At 46.1% G+C, this 16,664-nt stretch overlaps 1 protein-coding gene across 1 annotated transcript in view; it reads left to right on the top strand.

Moving 5' to 3' along the window:
* The window catches only part of LOC142572999 (uncharacterized), a 76,695-nt gene extending 68,152 nt beyond the window's left edge, over nt 1-8,543 (top strand). The window contains exon 16 of the mRNA XM_075682485.1: nt 15-8,543. Within this exon, the coding sequence (XP_075538600.1) occupies nt 15-1,710 (1,696 nt within the window). The 3' untranslated portion in view covers nt 1,711-8,543. The remainder of the gene's footprint in view (nt 1-14) is intronic.
* The last annotated feature ends 8,121 nt before the right edge of the window (nt 8,544-16,664 follow it).

Genomic DNA, 16,664 nt, shown 5'->3' with positions numbered 1-16,664 from the left:
TTTCATCGCTTCAGTTCCAGGCGACGCCAGGCCAGAAGCAGCTCTGAGAGTGACAAGGAGTGGCGCTGCGGCAAAAAGCGGAAAGGCAAGGGCAGGCGCACCTGGCGAGCCAGCTCCACATCCGAGGAGGAAGACGCCGAGTTCACCGTGGAAGAGAGCTCCGACGACAATCGCAGGCGCAAGGCAGCCAAGCGTCAACCACGTTCCTCCGAGGAGGAAGAAGAAGGCCCCAGCGAGGAAGATGACAGCAGCACCGAGAAGAAGAAGACGAAGAAGAAGGCCTTGAAGTCGCAGAAGGAGACCAGCAAATCTGAAAAGGAGAAGCCGGCACTACAGAAGTCAAAGAAGCAGCTGCAGAGCAGCTCGGAGGATGAAGAGACTGACGAGACCGAGAGCGAGGAAGAAGACGAAAACGAGAGCAGTGACGCCCCCTCCGATGATGGAGAAAGGAAGTTTGCCAAGAACCGTCGCATTATTCGGTCAGACGACGAAAGTGATGAAGGGGAGAAGGCCAAGGAAGCAGCGGATCCAAAGGCGGCCACCGCTGGCAGCAAAGAGCCACAGCAACAAACGCCTAGCAATGCAGAGGCAGCTGATGTGAAAAAGCCTGCTGTAGCCTGTACAGAGGCTGCTGCCGCGAAACACCCTGCTCTGGAGCATCCTGTACCTTTACAGCCTAATCCTCCCCAGGACAGTGCCCCTCCTGTTGACACAAACAGCAGGCCAGTGGCGGCTATGAGACAAGGCTCCCCCAACTTGGGTCGACACCTTCTAACAGTTCCAGAAGCCTCCCGCAGTGTTTCCTCTTCCCCCATGCGAGTAGCCGGTGAGGAGAAGGGCTTCCCAGAAGACGAAGAGGAGGAAGACTCTAACAAGGGCTTTCCACCTGAAGAGGAAGACCTGGAGGAGAAAGGGTTTCCGGAAGAACCACTGCCACATCCAGTCCCGCCCACAGGCAGTAGCAGGGGAATCGCGCCACCACCAGGCCACTATCCATCGGTTCGGCCACCGTACCCTTACATGGGTCCCAGGCCACCGTATGGGCCACAGGACCCGTACGGCGACTGCGTGCCCATGGATGGCGCCTATGGGAGGCCACTTGCACCGACTCCAGTCGACCCGTACACACGTGGGTCACCCAGTCCTCCCCAGTTCACCAGCCTCGACACTCCGCTTCCTCCACACCCACCGCCGCCGCCGCCTCACGGTCGTGGTCGCCATCTGACGCCCCTGGAGGGAGGCCAGTATCGGGACCAGTACCGGCCTCCCGACACTTACCAACCGCCACCCGGTTACTACGGTGGAGGGCCTCCGCCACTCCCTCCTGCGGGCCCACACAGTCCTTACCGATACCCACATCACCATCCGCCTCCATCGGGGTACCCACACCCGCATCCTGGTTACTACAATCGGCCACCCGGCTATTACGGACCACCTCCTCCTCCAGAGGAAGGCGGCTATGGGCCGCCCCCTCCTCACCATCCCCCGCCGCCGCCACCACCCCAAGGCAGTTCCTACTCCGAAGGCCCTCCGGGCCCTGACCAGCCTCAGTGGGGGGCGGGACCTCCGCCTCCCTCTGGCGCAACCCCACAGGGCCAGGACGGCGGCTTCACCATTACCAATATTCTTCGGCAACGGAACACCGGTGACGGAGAAGAAGACGAGCTGAAGAGCGTAACAGACATTGTGTCGTACATCACCCAAGAGTAGCATGACAGAACTCATCGTTCTCCACTGTGACAACAGGAGTGCACCTTTCTCTTGCGTCGCCGTGTGGTGCACGTGCATTCATTTTAGATTTTTCTCACCGACTGTGAACATTGTGGAGCAGCGGTGTCTTCTGCGTATGGTTGGCTGGCTGGCCCTTCCCTTGTGTGTGTGTGTGAGTGTGTGCGTATGCGTGGGCGGGGGGTCCAGATGCAAAGCTGAAGTGTGGTGCGTGCACTCGTGTGGATTGAGAGAGTCGAGGACTGCATTTGGCATGCACATTTTGTGTGCCGACTCGCTGTGAGCTCCCTCACTGTCTGAGCATTTTGGCACACTTGCAGTAAGTGCTTCGACAAGGTGGAGTGCCTAGAAATGCGGTCTGTCAGCCTGCCTCGCTGTCGCCTGGCGGTTGTCTTCCCTTGAGACGTGGGCTACTCTGCAGTTGTGCAGAGAAATCGAAGAGGGTATTGTAAACGGTATCGAAGGCAGGTGTTCTTGAGTCTGTGTGCTTTTTACAGGGAGTAAAAAAAGATGACGCTGTGTGTGCCGAGCTCAACTGTTGCCGCATGCAAGCCGTGGCAGCTGCAGTGCTTCTCAAAATTAATATTGTTTTCCTGTTAGGCTGTGAGCCATGCGAGTCTAGTTTTTCTTGGCTTTTAGTATTGGCAAATGGAAGAACGGGGAATAAACGAAAACAGTTCTTAGTGCTAGTCCCCATGCGCATTATGCTCAACAAGCATTTTCTGCATGGTGCAAGATATTGCTTTTAACTTTTCAATAAAGCTTAAAACACGTCCTTGCTAACTGTTGCATTCCAAGGCATCAAGCTGCACCTACCAAGAGGTTGTTCTGATGTCTACTGCGCACATTGCAAATTCAGTAGTGAACAAGCAGGTTGTGGACAACTCTGGCCAATTCTGAATGTACTGGTGTAGCAATGGTTTTGTGTGTTTGTTTCCAATCAGAGGACTCCAAAGAACCACCGGAAGAGCATAATGTTGTTCCACACGTGTTTTGCATAGGCCTCTTGTGTGCTGTGTTTCCAAGTCTGGCAAGTAGCAAGCTAGAAATGTATGGCAATGCTCTTTCTTTTTTTTTTTCAATTATGACATCTTACTAGCTCGCCTGTTGACGGTCCTACTGCAGGGCAGTGCTCTTTTGTAGTTCACGTTTACAGCTACCATTTAATTTCTGTTCTTCTATGAAGGTGCATGCCATTGGTGGGAGCAATTGAAGAGGAGACTAGCCAAAATTGTGTTTTCAAATGCCTGCTTGGCTTTAAATCCAGACATTGTGGTACTGTGTCTGTGGTGCTCTGTAGTACAGCTGCCTCTGGTCCGCGGCAGCATGTGCAGGGGTGAGTGACTGCTGTTGCAAGTCACTGTATCACCCAGTTTCTTTTGCATGCTGAACTTGTAGGGTATTTATTGAGGCACAGCTGAAAGTTCATTGATTCCACTGCAGTATGATCTGGTGTGATCCTTCTGCATTCTCGTGCAACATGCAGTTATGACCTTTCTGCTGCATGAAGTTGTTTCATACTTTGCGAGGTAGCAGTGGTGTTTAGGCACAGTGACTCACTCTCGTCACCCTGCACCACTTCTGAAGAGGTAACGTGGGAACTGCCGATTCTTTATCATTGGTGGTGCTTCGATGCCTGTAGCGCTGCCCGAGTAAGGAAAAACTGGTTGACAAAAAGGCTAAGACTCGTGGCCTTGTAAGGCAGTGTGCAGATAGCATCCGTGGCACAGGTGGATGTTAACCCCTGGCTGCTATCCTTTTGGTCTAACTTTCATGGTACACTGTGGTCAGGGCTAGCTGCAAGAAATGCCATACGGAGAATGGCGTTTCTGCGTAGCATATTTTGTAGGAAGAAGTGATTGCTCAACTGGTTGTATGGGAAATCACATGTGGGGGAACTACGTGACCTGTAGTGAGAAGGAATTTTGCGAAATGCATTCAAGTAATTTTGCAGGGATCTGTTGTTTTAGAGGTTAAGCTTAAAAAATAACGAGAGACTTCATGGCTTTACCATCACAAACATTTAATCTTGCTGCATGATGTCGATTTCCAGCAGGTTAGATGTTGCAACCAATATGTGATGTGAAGCAGTCTGGAGAAAAATAAAAGCACAGGTGTTTAATAAATCCTCTCACTCTTGCAAACATTGTCCGGAGAGGGAGGTTCAGCATGCATACACCACAGCTTGTATGTTGCTACTTAAAAAATGTTGAGCCATGTGTAGGTATGAAGCCAACACATACATTGTCAGCTGGCAACTTTTATTTTTACTGCTGTTTAAAGCACAAAATATTTTTACCATGCTGTAGTGCATGTTGTTGATGCATATTGAGCAAATATTACACTTTTAAAATTCATTCTCCTTTCTGTTTTATCATGATGACCCAGGATTCTAGAACAAAGGAATAGAAAAACCCATGAAATTGTGCTGCCAGAGTGTTATGCCTGCAGTTGCGTTTGTGTGTGCCTCATTTGTGCTTCTGTTGGCGTATGCCTTCCCACAAAAATTTTTGGAATGCAGAACACTGAAAAAAAAACTTAGTTACTTTATATTTATAGTAGGGGTGTGCAAGTATTCGAATATTATCGAATATTATATCTTTAATATTCAATTCAAAAACAAGGTATTCGAAAATTTTCTAATATAGGATTGTGTACGAATATTCGAAAACAAATCTAATGTATTGCTGGCCATGCGAGAGCAAACATGGTTCTTAGCATGCATTTGTATCTAATCTAAGAAAGTGTGTCTGATTTTTGCTGAATTTTGCAATAATTTCGTGCTGCTGGCAAAATTTTGCCTGTAAAGCACGCTTAGCCACTTGACATCTAAGCTTTGTAGAACAGCCAGCCTCTCAGTAGCAAGGGCCACGGCTTTGTGAACAGTGAGGGTGCACTATTTTGCAGGTTCGATCCCCAATCCTGAGCCTATTGCTTGACAGCAAATTAGGCACAGGTTGGTGAGAACAGACAACTAGCAGAAGTTATTCAATTTTGCAAAGCTAACATGAGCCAAATACACAATCCTTCAGTATAACAGCTTAATAGTTCAATTTTTTTACCAATGACAATGTAATTGCACTGTTCGAACTTGTTAAGGTAAACCAACTTGCTAATAAATGCATATGCATATTGTCATTCAATATTCGATGCTAATATTCGTATTGCATTCATGTTCGAAAATTTTGATATTTGCACGCCCCTAATTTATAGCATTGATAATACGGCAGAAGTTACTGCATAGACAAGTCAGTGGTAATTTGGGCTGCCTACTCGGTCAGTAAGAGAAAAGGAAGAGAACGTGAAACAGACGACAATCGCAGCACACATGTTCGTCATCTCCATGTTTTGTAAGTCACAGAGGGACCCGGATACTGCATCTTGGTGTATGCTTAAGTGGGGAAAGAGTTCAGCTTTTTTAAAAGCAACCGCCACATTCCAAAAAACTTTGTGGCCAGGCATGCTGTGCCGTTTTAATAAATGCCTGCATATTTTGTACATACCATCTTAAGTTATGCCTACATATATCTTTTTTTATTAGATGCAATATGTTGCTGTTTGTGTGTCTGGTCCCAGTCACAGGTTGCTGGTGCTGCTGCAGTGGTTAATGGTTTCTCGCATGCCATTTTTTGACAGCAGCGTCATCGCAAGCCCTTCTGCATGTCGCTGCAGCACCAACAGCAGCCTGTAGAGTGCACGGCAGTGAGAAACAGTTTATTGAGTGTCGCAGGGCTTTGGGTAACTCGTGCACAGGGACACGACTTGGGTATGTGTGTGTTGCTGATACTGGGTAATGTGCCAATTCAGCAGGTCACAAAACAAGTTCTGCCAAGCGTGATAAATTCTCTTTCCGCTCCTTGTGTTGCTGACCTGCTGAATTTGGTGTAATTGCCAAGCTTTCTCTTAGGCTTGTGTGAATATCTGATATTTTCAAATAATTGATCGTATATTGTGCTATTCGATATTGGCTTCGATTTTGATTTCAGTGTTTAAAATTTTCAATGTATTCGAAACGAATTAATAGGTGGTGTCCGAATTAATGCCCAAGTGCCATTCGCCCCGTGGATAACAAATGCAGATCTCGAAGGCTATGCATTTGCTGGTTGCATGCAGCAAAAGTGATTGCGGCAGCCGGATACGCATTAAAGAGTTTTGTACACCACTTATATGAAGTTTAATGTATGGTCATTCAGCCTTTCTGCAAATTGCATTGGCATTAACATGGCTTATAGCCAAGACAAGCCAAAGACAAAGAATTCGTTTACAGTCGCTGACCGATTTCTTAAACCTGCTAGGTTATTCAAGCATGCTTGCGGCTCTGCCACCTTCTCTGTTGGACTAATGTACAGCAGTGAGTGAGTGTGGCTGAAGTTTAACACGCTGCACATAAATTTTTGGAACACGATTCGCACATGCCATCATGTCGGAAAAATTGTCTGTGAAAGATGTTGCCGCCATCAAGGTTATGCTCTTGCTTTCGTCATTGAGGTGTTTTCTCAGCTTTCTGAGAGTCACACAGCTGCTGCAAATAGGTCTGAGTCGACTTGGTACCAAACCATAACTTTGGTTCCTGATGACCAGCGAAGCAGTACTGGTTAGGCCTAACAGCTGAGACAGTGCAGTCGTTTCAAAAATAACCCGTTGCCCTGCTTGTTGGCAAGCAGCAAATTGTTGCAAGAAGTTTACCTACCGCTCATTGGGTGGCTGGTTGTTGATCGGGCCAACCTCACATGTGGTCAGACAGCAGCGAGCTGAATTTGCACAACACTGCCTAAACTGCCAGTGGCAAGCGAACATGAACCTCTCCTGCCGCCTTAACAGTCGTCAAATTTCAAATAGGCTGAACACTGAGCAAAAGTTCGTAAACGAATTCTCTGTACTGCTGGCATTGCATTTCTCAATCTTTGCATAAAAATATCCGAATAACAGCACTCAAAAGATTGATCCCAGAGATATCATCCTTGCAAATACCTCATTTATATATAGATATATATATATATATATATATATATATATATTGACCCTTCTCGCAGCAATCCTGTGGGCACTGCCATGTTTGATCACATGGTGACACATCCATTGCTTGCCTCAACTGCCTCCATGTTTACAATGGGTGTGTATGACACCGGTGCGGCTTGGCAAACCTTCGGTTTGGGAGATATCGTAGACGGTGACTGGGTGGATGACATGAAACTTTGGCCGCAGCTTCAGAGAACATGCAAAAGTGCTTTAGAAGCTGATTAAGCTATGTCCAAACGGCGCGAGCAGCGTATATGGGGCTTGTCTTAAAAGCGAGGCTAAGCATCTATTCCAAGCTATTCAAACTTTCTGATCATGAATTGAATAAGGATTAGTGTGTTTTGCTCTTCGTTCTTTATATGGCAAATATTTTGAAGCATCAGCTTGTCATATTTCTGACTCAGTAGATTTCCTCGATGCGTTCACTGTCTCATTATGTTCTGGCTAATCACTCACAGGTGCGCTCAGATCTGATAGATTTGTTTTTGCTGTGCGCAAAACTTGAAATGTAGCTGTTTTGTACATAGTTATACCTTGTAGCAAAGATGTATTATTGCTAGTAGCTTACTTACCCTTGTGGACCATCAAAAAACATTCATCTTCGATGATTCGTGTGCTATTGGTGTAGTCCATAATTTATTGTGTATACCTGGTGCGCATATGTTCAAGTGTGTGCCCATTCACTTATCAGCACATTGACGATAGAGTGGGCGTAAGTTTCCGCGCCAGTTGGGGTAGATGTGTGTCGATACTGCACACGACAGTTACTATCACAGGAAGTGACACTACTCCCCTTGTCATTGTTTAATGAGCGGTACTCTCTGTTGCCAACGTTCTGGGACTGAAGCACTTTCTTCGAAGGTTAGTGATACAACACTGACAAATGAGCAAATTTCTGTACCTCAAGAAAAGCTGTATGTTTCGGAAGAGCCAGTTACATGTACGGATAGACACAGCAGCGGTCTTTGAATTTGACCACACAGGTTCATTCCATTCCTTAATATGCCAGTCACTATTTTTGCAGCCGACTACTGCACACATCTTCAATCCACATGATTCAATCCAGCATGATTAGAGCAGAGTGTGTTAGCAAAGACTCATTTGCATTTCTGACAGCTGATCGCACAGAGGCAACGTGAAAGCGGTAACGGTTTGAGATTCGTGTGCTGTCGTTGAGGCCACATGCAGTGTGCCACTGGAAGCGCCATCTCATTTCTATATAACTGCTCTGCGAAAAGGGTCAATATATGTATATATATATATTTGTCAACTTATGACTCTTGGATAAGGGTTTTATGCGAATTGCACAACTGTTCAAACTGGTCACTTCAAAATTATTGCTATTTGCTTCAACTTCACTTTTAACCCAAAAATTTATATTCACGCAAGCCTACTTTCCTTTTTTTCTTTTTCCAAAAAGCAGGCTGCATTTTATTTTTTTCCTCACTTCTGTGACTATCTGTCTGCATTTCTTAATCTTGGTGGACACCTGGCAGCAAGAGTGACAAACATGCAGCAGAGTGGGTTTCGCTGGGAAGGGCAACAAATACATCTCATTTACGTCTTCAAAATTTGGTGTCTCGCATGTGATGGCTCTGCTGCCACCATAGGCATATGTGACCCCAACACTGTACAGTCATTTCATCTCTCCATCAACGGGAAAGCTTGGTCACGGTTTCCTTGGCGGGCCTCGTTGCTCGCTGCTGTAAGAAAGCTTTTTGTACATAGACGTTTTGTCCAAACTGTGTAACCAAAGGCGTGTGTCATTAAAAGAAGAACATCTTTCTTTTTTTTTCCGCTTTGTGTCGGTGTTCTCCTTGCTGCTGCGCATGTGTTCAACATCTGGGGTCGTATTCTCAATCACTCAAGGCAATGCTTTCATTTGTGCATGACTTCCCATAACTAGCACTGGATGCGTCAACGACTACAGGCGACAGTGGTCCTGGCACAATGCAGAGCATGCTGTCGTACCACAGTGCCAGGCAATGCTGACGGCGATAGATGGGGATATATATTCAGATGAAATTCTAAAGTATCCCCAAAAGTGATATACCGAGAATACTGCCCCTGCACTTGAATATGCAAGCTCACAAAGTAGTGTACCAGTATAGTTCATGTGCTGTGATATCTTGTGGTGCACAGCTTTTTCAAATGCACATGCATAGAGAGATCTCCACATCAGGTTCTCACTGAGGCACTGCTAAGGCTCATAATACCCCTGTCACATGGTGCAGTTTTGATTGCAATTGAGCCCAATCAGGATTGCGTTTCTGTCGGGTAAGCTGCGGAAGGTAGTCAATTTCTTTCGAAAGTGCCCCTTGCGGCTGGAGTATTATGCCCTGCTGCGTCTGCTAGCTGATTTCAATTGATCAGTGGCAAGAACTGCAGTCCAAATAATAAATGCTATAGAAGCTTTCTTGTTCAATGGGCCATTTGATGCTTGCGCATCAAAACTTCATTTTGTTGAATTTGAGAGTCCGTGACGAAAGATACGGTTTCATGCCATGTGACGACATTATGTTCACATCAGCGGTATGCAGTGAAGCCAGCCACATTTTCGCGTCCATCTGCCCCCATGGCCGATAGCATGTCACACTCGCAGTGGGACAACCCTGTCAGGAAAAGCGCCAGCAGTGGGGAGCAAATGTTTCATCTGCCTCTCACTTCTAGCTAGCTAGCTAACGCCTCTCCAAAACTCTAGATTACACAACCTTCTGTGCTAAACACTCGGGAAGACAGCGCACATAATGCCAGTCCCATGTTTACACATGTGGCAGATCACCTCCAAAACAGGGAGCGCAGACTATGTATGCGCTCGGCTGCGCCGACACCCATGCGCTGCTGTGGCCCTGCTAGAAAGGGAGATGTGTGCCACCCTGGCCCCCAATCCTCCTCCCCCGCACACGCACTCGTTCACATTACCGCAAGCTCGCCCCGCTCCCCATTTCCTCTTGCTGGCACCGGAAGATGGCGCCCATCAAACCACCATCCTAGGGTGCCTCTATGCCACGTTGTGCTGAATCGAAGTGCCCTACACCATCCTTCTCAGCTCGCCCCCGCAAGTTTTCACTCGCACCAAAAGCACGGAGCGCGTGGGGCGGGATAGGATATTACCCACTTGTACTTGATAGGGAACGTGACTCTGCTCCGCATCGGTGGTCGCACCTTAGCACGTGCAATTTGAGGTGCGCTTGCTAGCAGCTGTCGCTTGTTTCAACATGACCATCTGCGGCCACGGAAGTTTTAATTTGTCTCGGTAGTCCTTGCGGCGGCAGTGAAAGTTAATTGTATTGAAATCATTTATATAAGCACGCTTCGAAATATTGAGGTTCTGAGTATGTTCTATAGACAAGAAGTTACGAAAACTATATTCGGATACAACCCAAGTCTGCAGTGAAGCCGTGCCCACGCCCTCATAACCGCCAGCCACTGTTTGTCCACGAGGCTGCGAATAGTTTGTACTTCAACCTTTCCCTGTTACCTAAATAAGGCAGTAACCACAAAAATAAAATTATAAGTCTGTAATTTTGTACATTTTCACTCATCTATTATAGTGGAACAGTGAAAGCCTAATTCTTTATTGAACTGAAACAAAACGCATGCTTTGCTGCAACTATTTATTGCAAAGTTTCACTTCAGTTGGCAGTGAAGTTTCATGAGTAAAACGGGGTCAGCAGTGAAATGAATGGTACCGCGGACTTTTGAAGAGTGAAACGCTCAGACACCATACACTTTGTCCATGTCTGTTGCACACCTCATTGTTTCTGCCGATGAAAAGACTCTTCAAGAACAGCAGACGCTCCAAAGGTATCAAGTACGACGCCATGTTGAAATGGTCGCATGACGACGATTTTGTCTGCTTCTGTGATTGGCTGGCGGAGTAACAACCTCGCACGGTCAGTGTGCCTTGGTTGCAAACTGCTGTTTTTTTGAGGTTGTATCCTACTATGTATAACGAATTAGCCATTGTCTATCTGATTTCAGAACCTTTGACACGTGACAAATGACACTGAACCTGACAATGAAAAAGCATCTGATTTTTACCTTCACCACACAGTCAAACCACACACACCGATGGCTGTGCATGAAGCGGTGATTGAGACACATGATGCACATTCTGCGCTTTCATCTGTCACGCAGATAGGCCTTACCATAACACACCTGCAGTAAGGATGGAAAAGCCCTCTATTTTTGGATGAAAATTGGAAAGCAAAACTTTACACAATAAAAGATTGCAGTAAAACACAGGTCCACTATTAAACTAAGAACCTCATGGGTATTCAGTACAACAGAACGTCACTAAAGATAGCTTCAGAGAGGAAATATTACTTTATTCTGTTCAACATTCTATTGCTAAAAAAATATATTTTTCATACCTTCATATACTAGAACTCATCTGTAGTCTGTTCTGCCATACTAATTTGAAGTTTCCTTTAATAAGAGTTCACTGTTTCACTAGTTCCCTGCAGCTGCAAAGCCAGGACTACATGACCTGCGAGCGCAGATTCTTGTACATCAAGATGTAGTGTCATAGTTCGGAATAAATTGCATGACAAAATGGCCACTGCAGATTCTCTTCAGGTTTCAGCTGCGGTTTATTGCACTATTTTGCTTCGTTATATTTATTGAGTATCTATGATACTGAAAACAGAGTTCTCTACTTGTTTGAGTGAAAATGTGCAATGAACAAAAACAAATTAATGCAACGTTGCCATATGGACGTCTTAGTTTAAAAAGTACAAACAATTAATTGCTTTGACAGTTGCTAAATTCATACGTGTAGTCGGTCCAGCTACAACATTGCGGAGGACTCCCTCCTGAGTGGTTCTTCGTGCTTCGCAGGAATAGCGTCCGCAGTCTTGCTTATGTCGTATCATTCCAAGCTGCCCCTTCTACGCAATATGGATGAAGTCGGCATTGAACATGCTTGGAACAGTGCAGTAATTGCATTCAAATTCTAATTAAAAAGCAGCTGCACTTGCGAATGTCAGCAAGCGCACTGTGTACAAGTGGATGTAGCAGCATGGATCAAGAGATGGCGTCACCATCTCGTGCTGGCCTTGAGCAATTCTGGAGTAAAGGTGGTTCTCCAAAAGTGAAGCCAAGTGCCGCCATCTTGCTAGAGGCAAGAGCCCAGAACCAATGTTTATAGCTATAAACATTGCCCAGAACAGCCGTAGCAGCCACTGCAGAGCAGTGAGCACAGAATATGTTTGTCATGTTTATTGGTAGTGCGCGGTTGCAACAGTCTTTTTTAACTGATTGTGGCATGATTTCCGAGGGTAGTGCAACACGTCAGTAGGTCATAGCTGCACCAGTCACTTAAAGATGACCCCTGGTGTAACTTTTCGCTTGTAACATAAGCTCACGTCGTCTGCTCAGGACTGTCGTATGTTGGCGTGCGTTTGCTTCAGCTGGCAACTGTTGGGAAGGTGCTCATAAGATACGCATATGCCAATATGTATTAAATTTTTGTTTACATTGTGTACATACTCAGGCGCACATCACTGCACAGTTCTTATGTATGTAGCGCATGCATTGGCTACATGTTAGAAGGAGAGGATGGGGTTTCGCCGCTGCTGGCTTGCAGCAGTCTTGGGTTGTGCTCGAATACATGTGTGGTGTGCTTGTACAGCAACATACTCTGTCTAGTTAGTACCTTGTACATTCTGCGCAGCGACTATGTTTTAATGGATGGGGAAACCAGCGAGACAAATGCGTACACACGAGAACACGAGGACAAGACGAGCGCTGTACATTTAAGGGAAGAGCTGCACTGGAAGGGAAGAGTAGCAATTTCCATGCTCGTTCTGACCACTTCTCTTGCATACGCGTATTTATGTTTCGTAGGTTTCTTGTTCAACAAATTGCACCAAGTCGGCAAAAAATTTTGTTTTAAAAGCTGTGCTTAAGCACAAGAGCGTGAGCCTTTTTACAAGAGTATCACACAGTGCTATGTGTAATACAAGTGTCACATGGCGCACTTCTGATCGCGATCAAAGCCGATCCGGATCAAATTTCTCGGTTGCGATTGATTCTTTTGCGCAAGCTCCGCGAGGGAGCCAATCACAGCTGAGAATTTTAATACAAATCGGGCATGGCTGCGACTGAAAGTAGTCATGTGGCACTGGTATAAGGTTCTGGGTACACCGCATTACTAGGAATACTAAACGAGCAAATTGCAAAGAAAAAGCACTAGAGCACTAATTTCAAGATTGTAATACTTAAAATTAATTAATGTAGAACTTGAGTTACAAACTTAGCTTGTATAGCGAACCATTATGCATTGTAAGAGTTCACGTCTATTGTAAATGTTTTCTGCTCTTCCTATGTACGCAGGCACGTACCCAAGGGGGGGCCCGGGGGGGGCCCGGGCCCCGCCCGAAATTAGGACGCATACCCCCCCCCCCCACTCCTCCGCGCTCACGCCACCACTTCTCACACATTACTAAAGCGCCGCCAAATCAATGTTGAGACTTGACAGCTATTCGGCGGTCAACATTTTGCTGCCTATTTCACTCCTTTTGGATGGCGGTAGTTATCGGTGTCTCCTGAGATGGGAAGGCCAGTTTCCTCATCAATTCGGTGCCCGCGCAATTAACTCGAGATGCATTCAGTTGTCACCGTGTATTCAACGCTCACGCGCATCGTTGTTGCTTCTCTGTTAGTTCAACCTTATTCGTTTGGAACCCCCCTCCCCCCCCGCGCTCTTCTCTCACTACCAGGGAGCAACTCTTATGGCGCCGCCTGCAAACGCGCACGCTGACTACTCCATCCCTCCTATCCCACTACCGACCCATCCCACCTTCTTGCCCTCTGCGCAATGCGCCGAAAGCACACCTCACCTATATACTCCTGGCCTGCCCGGTTTCTCCTCCCCCCGGCGGGCCGGTACCACTCCAAACCTGGGAGGACTGGGAGATCTCACTACGCTCCACGGACCCGGCAAGGCAGAAGATCGCCGCCATCCGGGCTGCCAGCGTCATGGACATGCTAAACATGAACGTTTAAACGCAGTGGGGTCGTGAGGGGACCCAGGGACCTGGGAGGTCCCAAATTCCTTTGCAAAATAAAGTTTTTCTGCAAATAAATTTTTCTTTTTGTTTCATTATCTCCTCGAGTGACGGCTCGCCGCGACGTTAACAGATCCTCGGAACCATATACCCGTGATATGCATGGGTTAGATAAGGTGAAAAATAAAATAATCCGAGACAGCGTCCATCATCAAACCCTGCAATAACCCTTAAACTCACAGGCAATATTACTGTCACCCGTTAAATCGACTGGGTTTTCCCTAATTGTACAGCTCTTTTCGTGCAAAATTGCCAACTGGAAACAAGAAGTCGCAAGAATTTGAGAAATTAAGCGATCTACTAAGGGAGAGAGCCAGTGCAACAGCCAAACAAGAAGGAAAAGCGAAATTAAAAAATTTAACCGTTGTTTATAAGAATATTTATGGATCAACATCTTTTTACTTAAATAGGAAGGATAGAAAACGCCAACGGAAGTGGAGGACAATTCCGTGCGTTCTGAATGACGCTTCTAAAGTTATCATTAGAGCCGCCTAACGTAGCCACTTCACTGCTGTGCGGGTGCTTTTCTAACCTTTCGCGGTGGCCGCAGTACGTCTAGAATCGCAGCTTCCTGCGCCATACGCGGTTTTTCGCGACTGGCGGCCACGCATCGTTACGTAACTTCCCAAATAACAATATCATTCGGTTGTGGCACTTGGTAGAGCAGTAAACGAAGGATCCCAAAGAACTGTGATTGTTCCGCAAATATATATTTCTGCATAATTCTTCCAGAGCTAATTCAAAAAACGCTACTATAGTGGGATACAACTTAAGTCTGCAATGAAGGCCCGCCCACGCCCTCATAACCGCCAGCCTCTGCTCCTCCCGGGAGGCTGCAAATAATTCGTACTTCACTTTTTCTGTTACCTAAATAAGGCGGTAACTATAAAAATAAAATTATTAGCGTGCAATATGATACCTTTTCCCTCGCCTATTATAGTGGAATGACGAATGCCTAATTCTTTATTGAACTGAAATAACATGCTTGCTTCGCTACAACTATTTGTTGTGAAGTTTCATGAGTAAAACAGGTGCAGCAGTGAAGTGAACTGCACCGCAGACTTTTGAAGATTCCATACATTTTGCCCATGTCTGTTGCACACCTCATTGCTTCCACCGATGAATACTTTTGAAGAACAGCAGACGCTCCGAAGGTTTCAAGTACGACGCCATTTTGAAAAGGCCGCATGACGACGATATTGTTCGCTTCTGTGATTGGCTGGTGGAGTAACCTAACTCCGCGCGGTCCATGGGCCTTTCTTGCCAACTGCTGTTTTTTTTTTAAATTCTATTCTACTAAAGTAATGTTTATTTTACACCTTCGCTTCTTGTCCTTGGCAGTGTTCTTTCTGCGTTTCTTTCCTGCGCGAGTCCATTTGACGGGGTTCTTTGTTTGCCAAGTAAAGGAGAGGTATCGCACATGCGTACCTGTAAAACACACCTTATTTAATTTCTCTTTTGTGGGTTTACGCGCGTTTTTTGGCAAATGGGGGGCGTTATTCACATTTGTACTAGTAAAGGTACCCCCCCCCTCATTTGCATAGAAAAGTAACCTTTGGTTGGGCCCCCCCCCCCCCCCCAAGAAAAATCCTGGGTACGTGCCTGTATGTACGTGTAGCATTTCCGACTGATGTTTCAGTTGTGCGTGTTACAATTAGAAGTTCTAGACAGGATGAAAGAGTGGCATCAATTTTTCTGAGCACATATGAAATATAGAAGAACCTACACAGTGAAGTTCATGACGCGAGCTCTGGCTTCAGCATATGATGATCAAGTGATGTCCAGGATGCCAAACGCAGCTTGTGGCGCATTGTGTAAACCAGCTAGGTAATGTTGCGTACTAAAATATAGAGTAATTACCGTATTTGCATGTGGAAAGCACAACCACGAATATATTGTTACGGTGAAGGGAAGGAAGAAGTTGGATTGGACTAGAGGAAGACGAAGTCTGGTAGTTGCCTGACCGCCATTAACAACTTTATCAGTGCCAGTGATCCTATCTTTTGGAGCCTCCATTGTTGGGTTCAGCAACAGAAATGTTTGCTTGGCGATCCAAAATTACCTAATTGAAACCAAGCGATTTCCATGTTAGATTGATCGTTCTCCCTCCCAACCATAGCTTTCTTTTATTTCTTATCTTTTATTAACTATTATTGTTAATATTATTATTATCTTATACCCGGTTTTCATCTGATTATTTCCTTTTTCTCCAAACACAAAACGTTCACTTTTAAACTCACACGCCCAAATTGTTAACTCCCTTGTTATCATTATTATTTAGGCACCTAATTAAACCGCCCGATTCTTGGCCAATCCCCCACTGTGGGTATGTGCCACGGCCACTCAGGACAACAACAACAACAACAACCTCAGTTGTAAATATGCATTATTTTACACTCGTGGGCCTGCTTTCTTCCTGCAACATTTTGGTGGAGGTGCGGGGTACAATCACGGAACTTCGCAGTGGACGTCATCCACCTGCCGCCACAATGGCAAATCAACCGACACAAGCGACAACGCCTCAGCAGCCCGTGCCAACGGTCATCCTCACTCATCCGCGGGACCTAGGGACATTTTGTGGCACGCACAACGCCGACGTCAAGGACTGGCTTACGATGCACGAGCGAGTCTGCGACAACAACAGCTGGGATCCAACAATGATGCTAGCACACGTGATATTTTATCTAAGAGGAACTGCGAAGCAATGGTACGAGACACACGAAGCTCACCTAACGAAGAAAAAATCTGTCTGCAAAGAAAAAATGCGAGACCTGTTTGGCAGACCTGTCGGTCGTCAGCTGGCAGCAAAAAAAGAACTTGCGTGCCGCGCTCAGATGTCCACAG

Source organism: Dermacentor variabilis, chromosome 2 (assembly GCF_050947875.1).
Source record: "Dermacentor variabilis isolate Ectoservices chromosome 2, ASM5094787v1, whole genome shotgun sequence".
Lineage (NCBI taxonomy): Eukaryota > Metazoa > Arthropoda > Arachnida > Ixodida > Ixodidae > Dermacentor > Dermacentor variabilis.
This window is presented reverse-complemented; position numbering and strand designations above follow the sequence as displayed.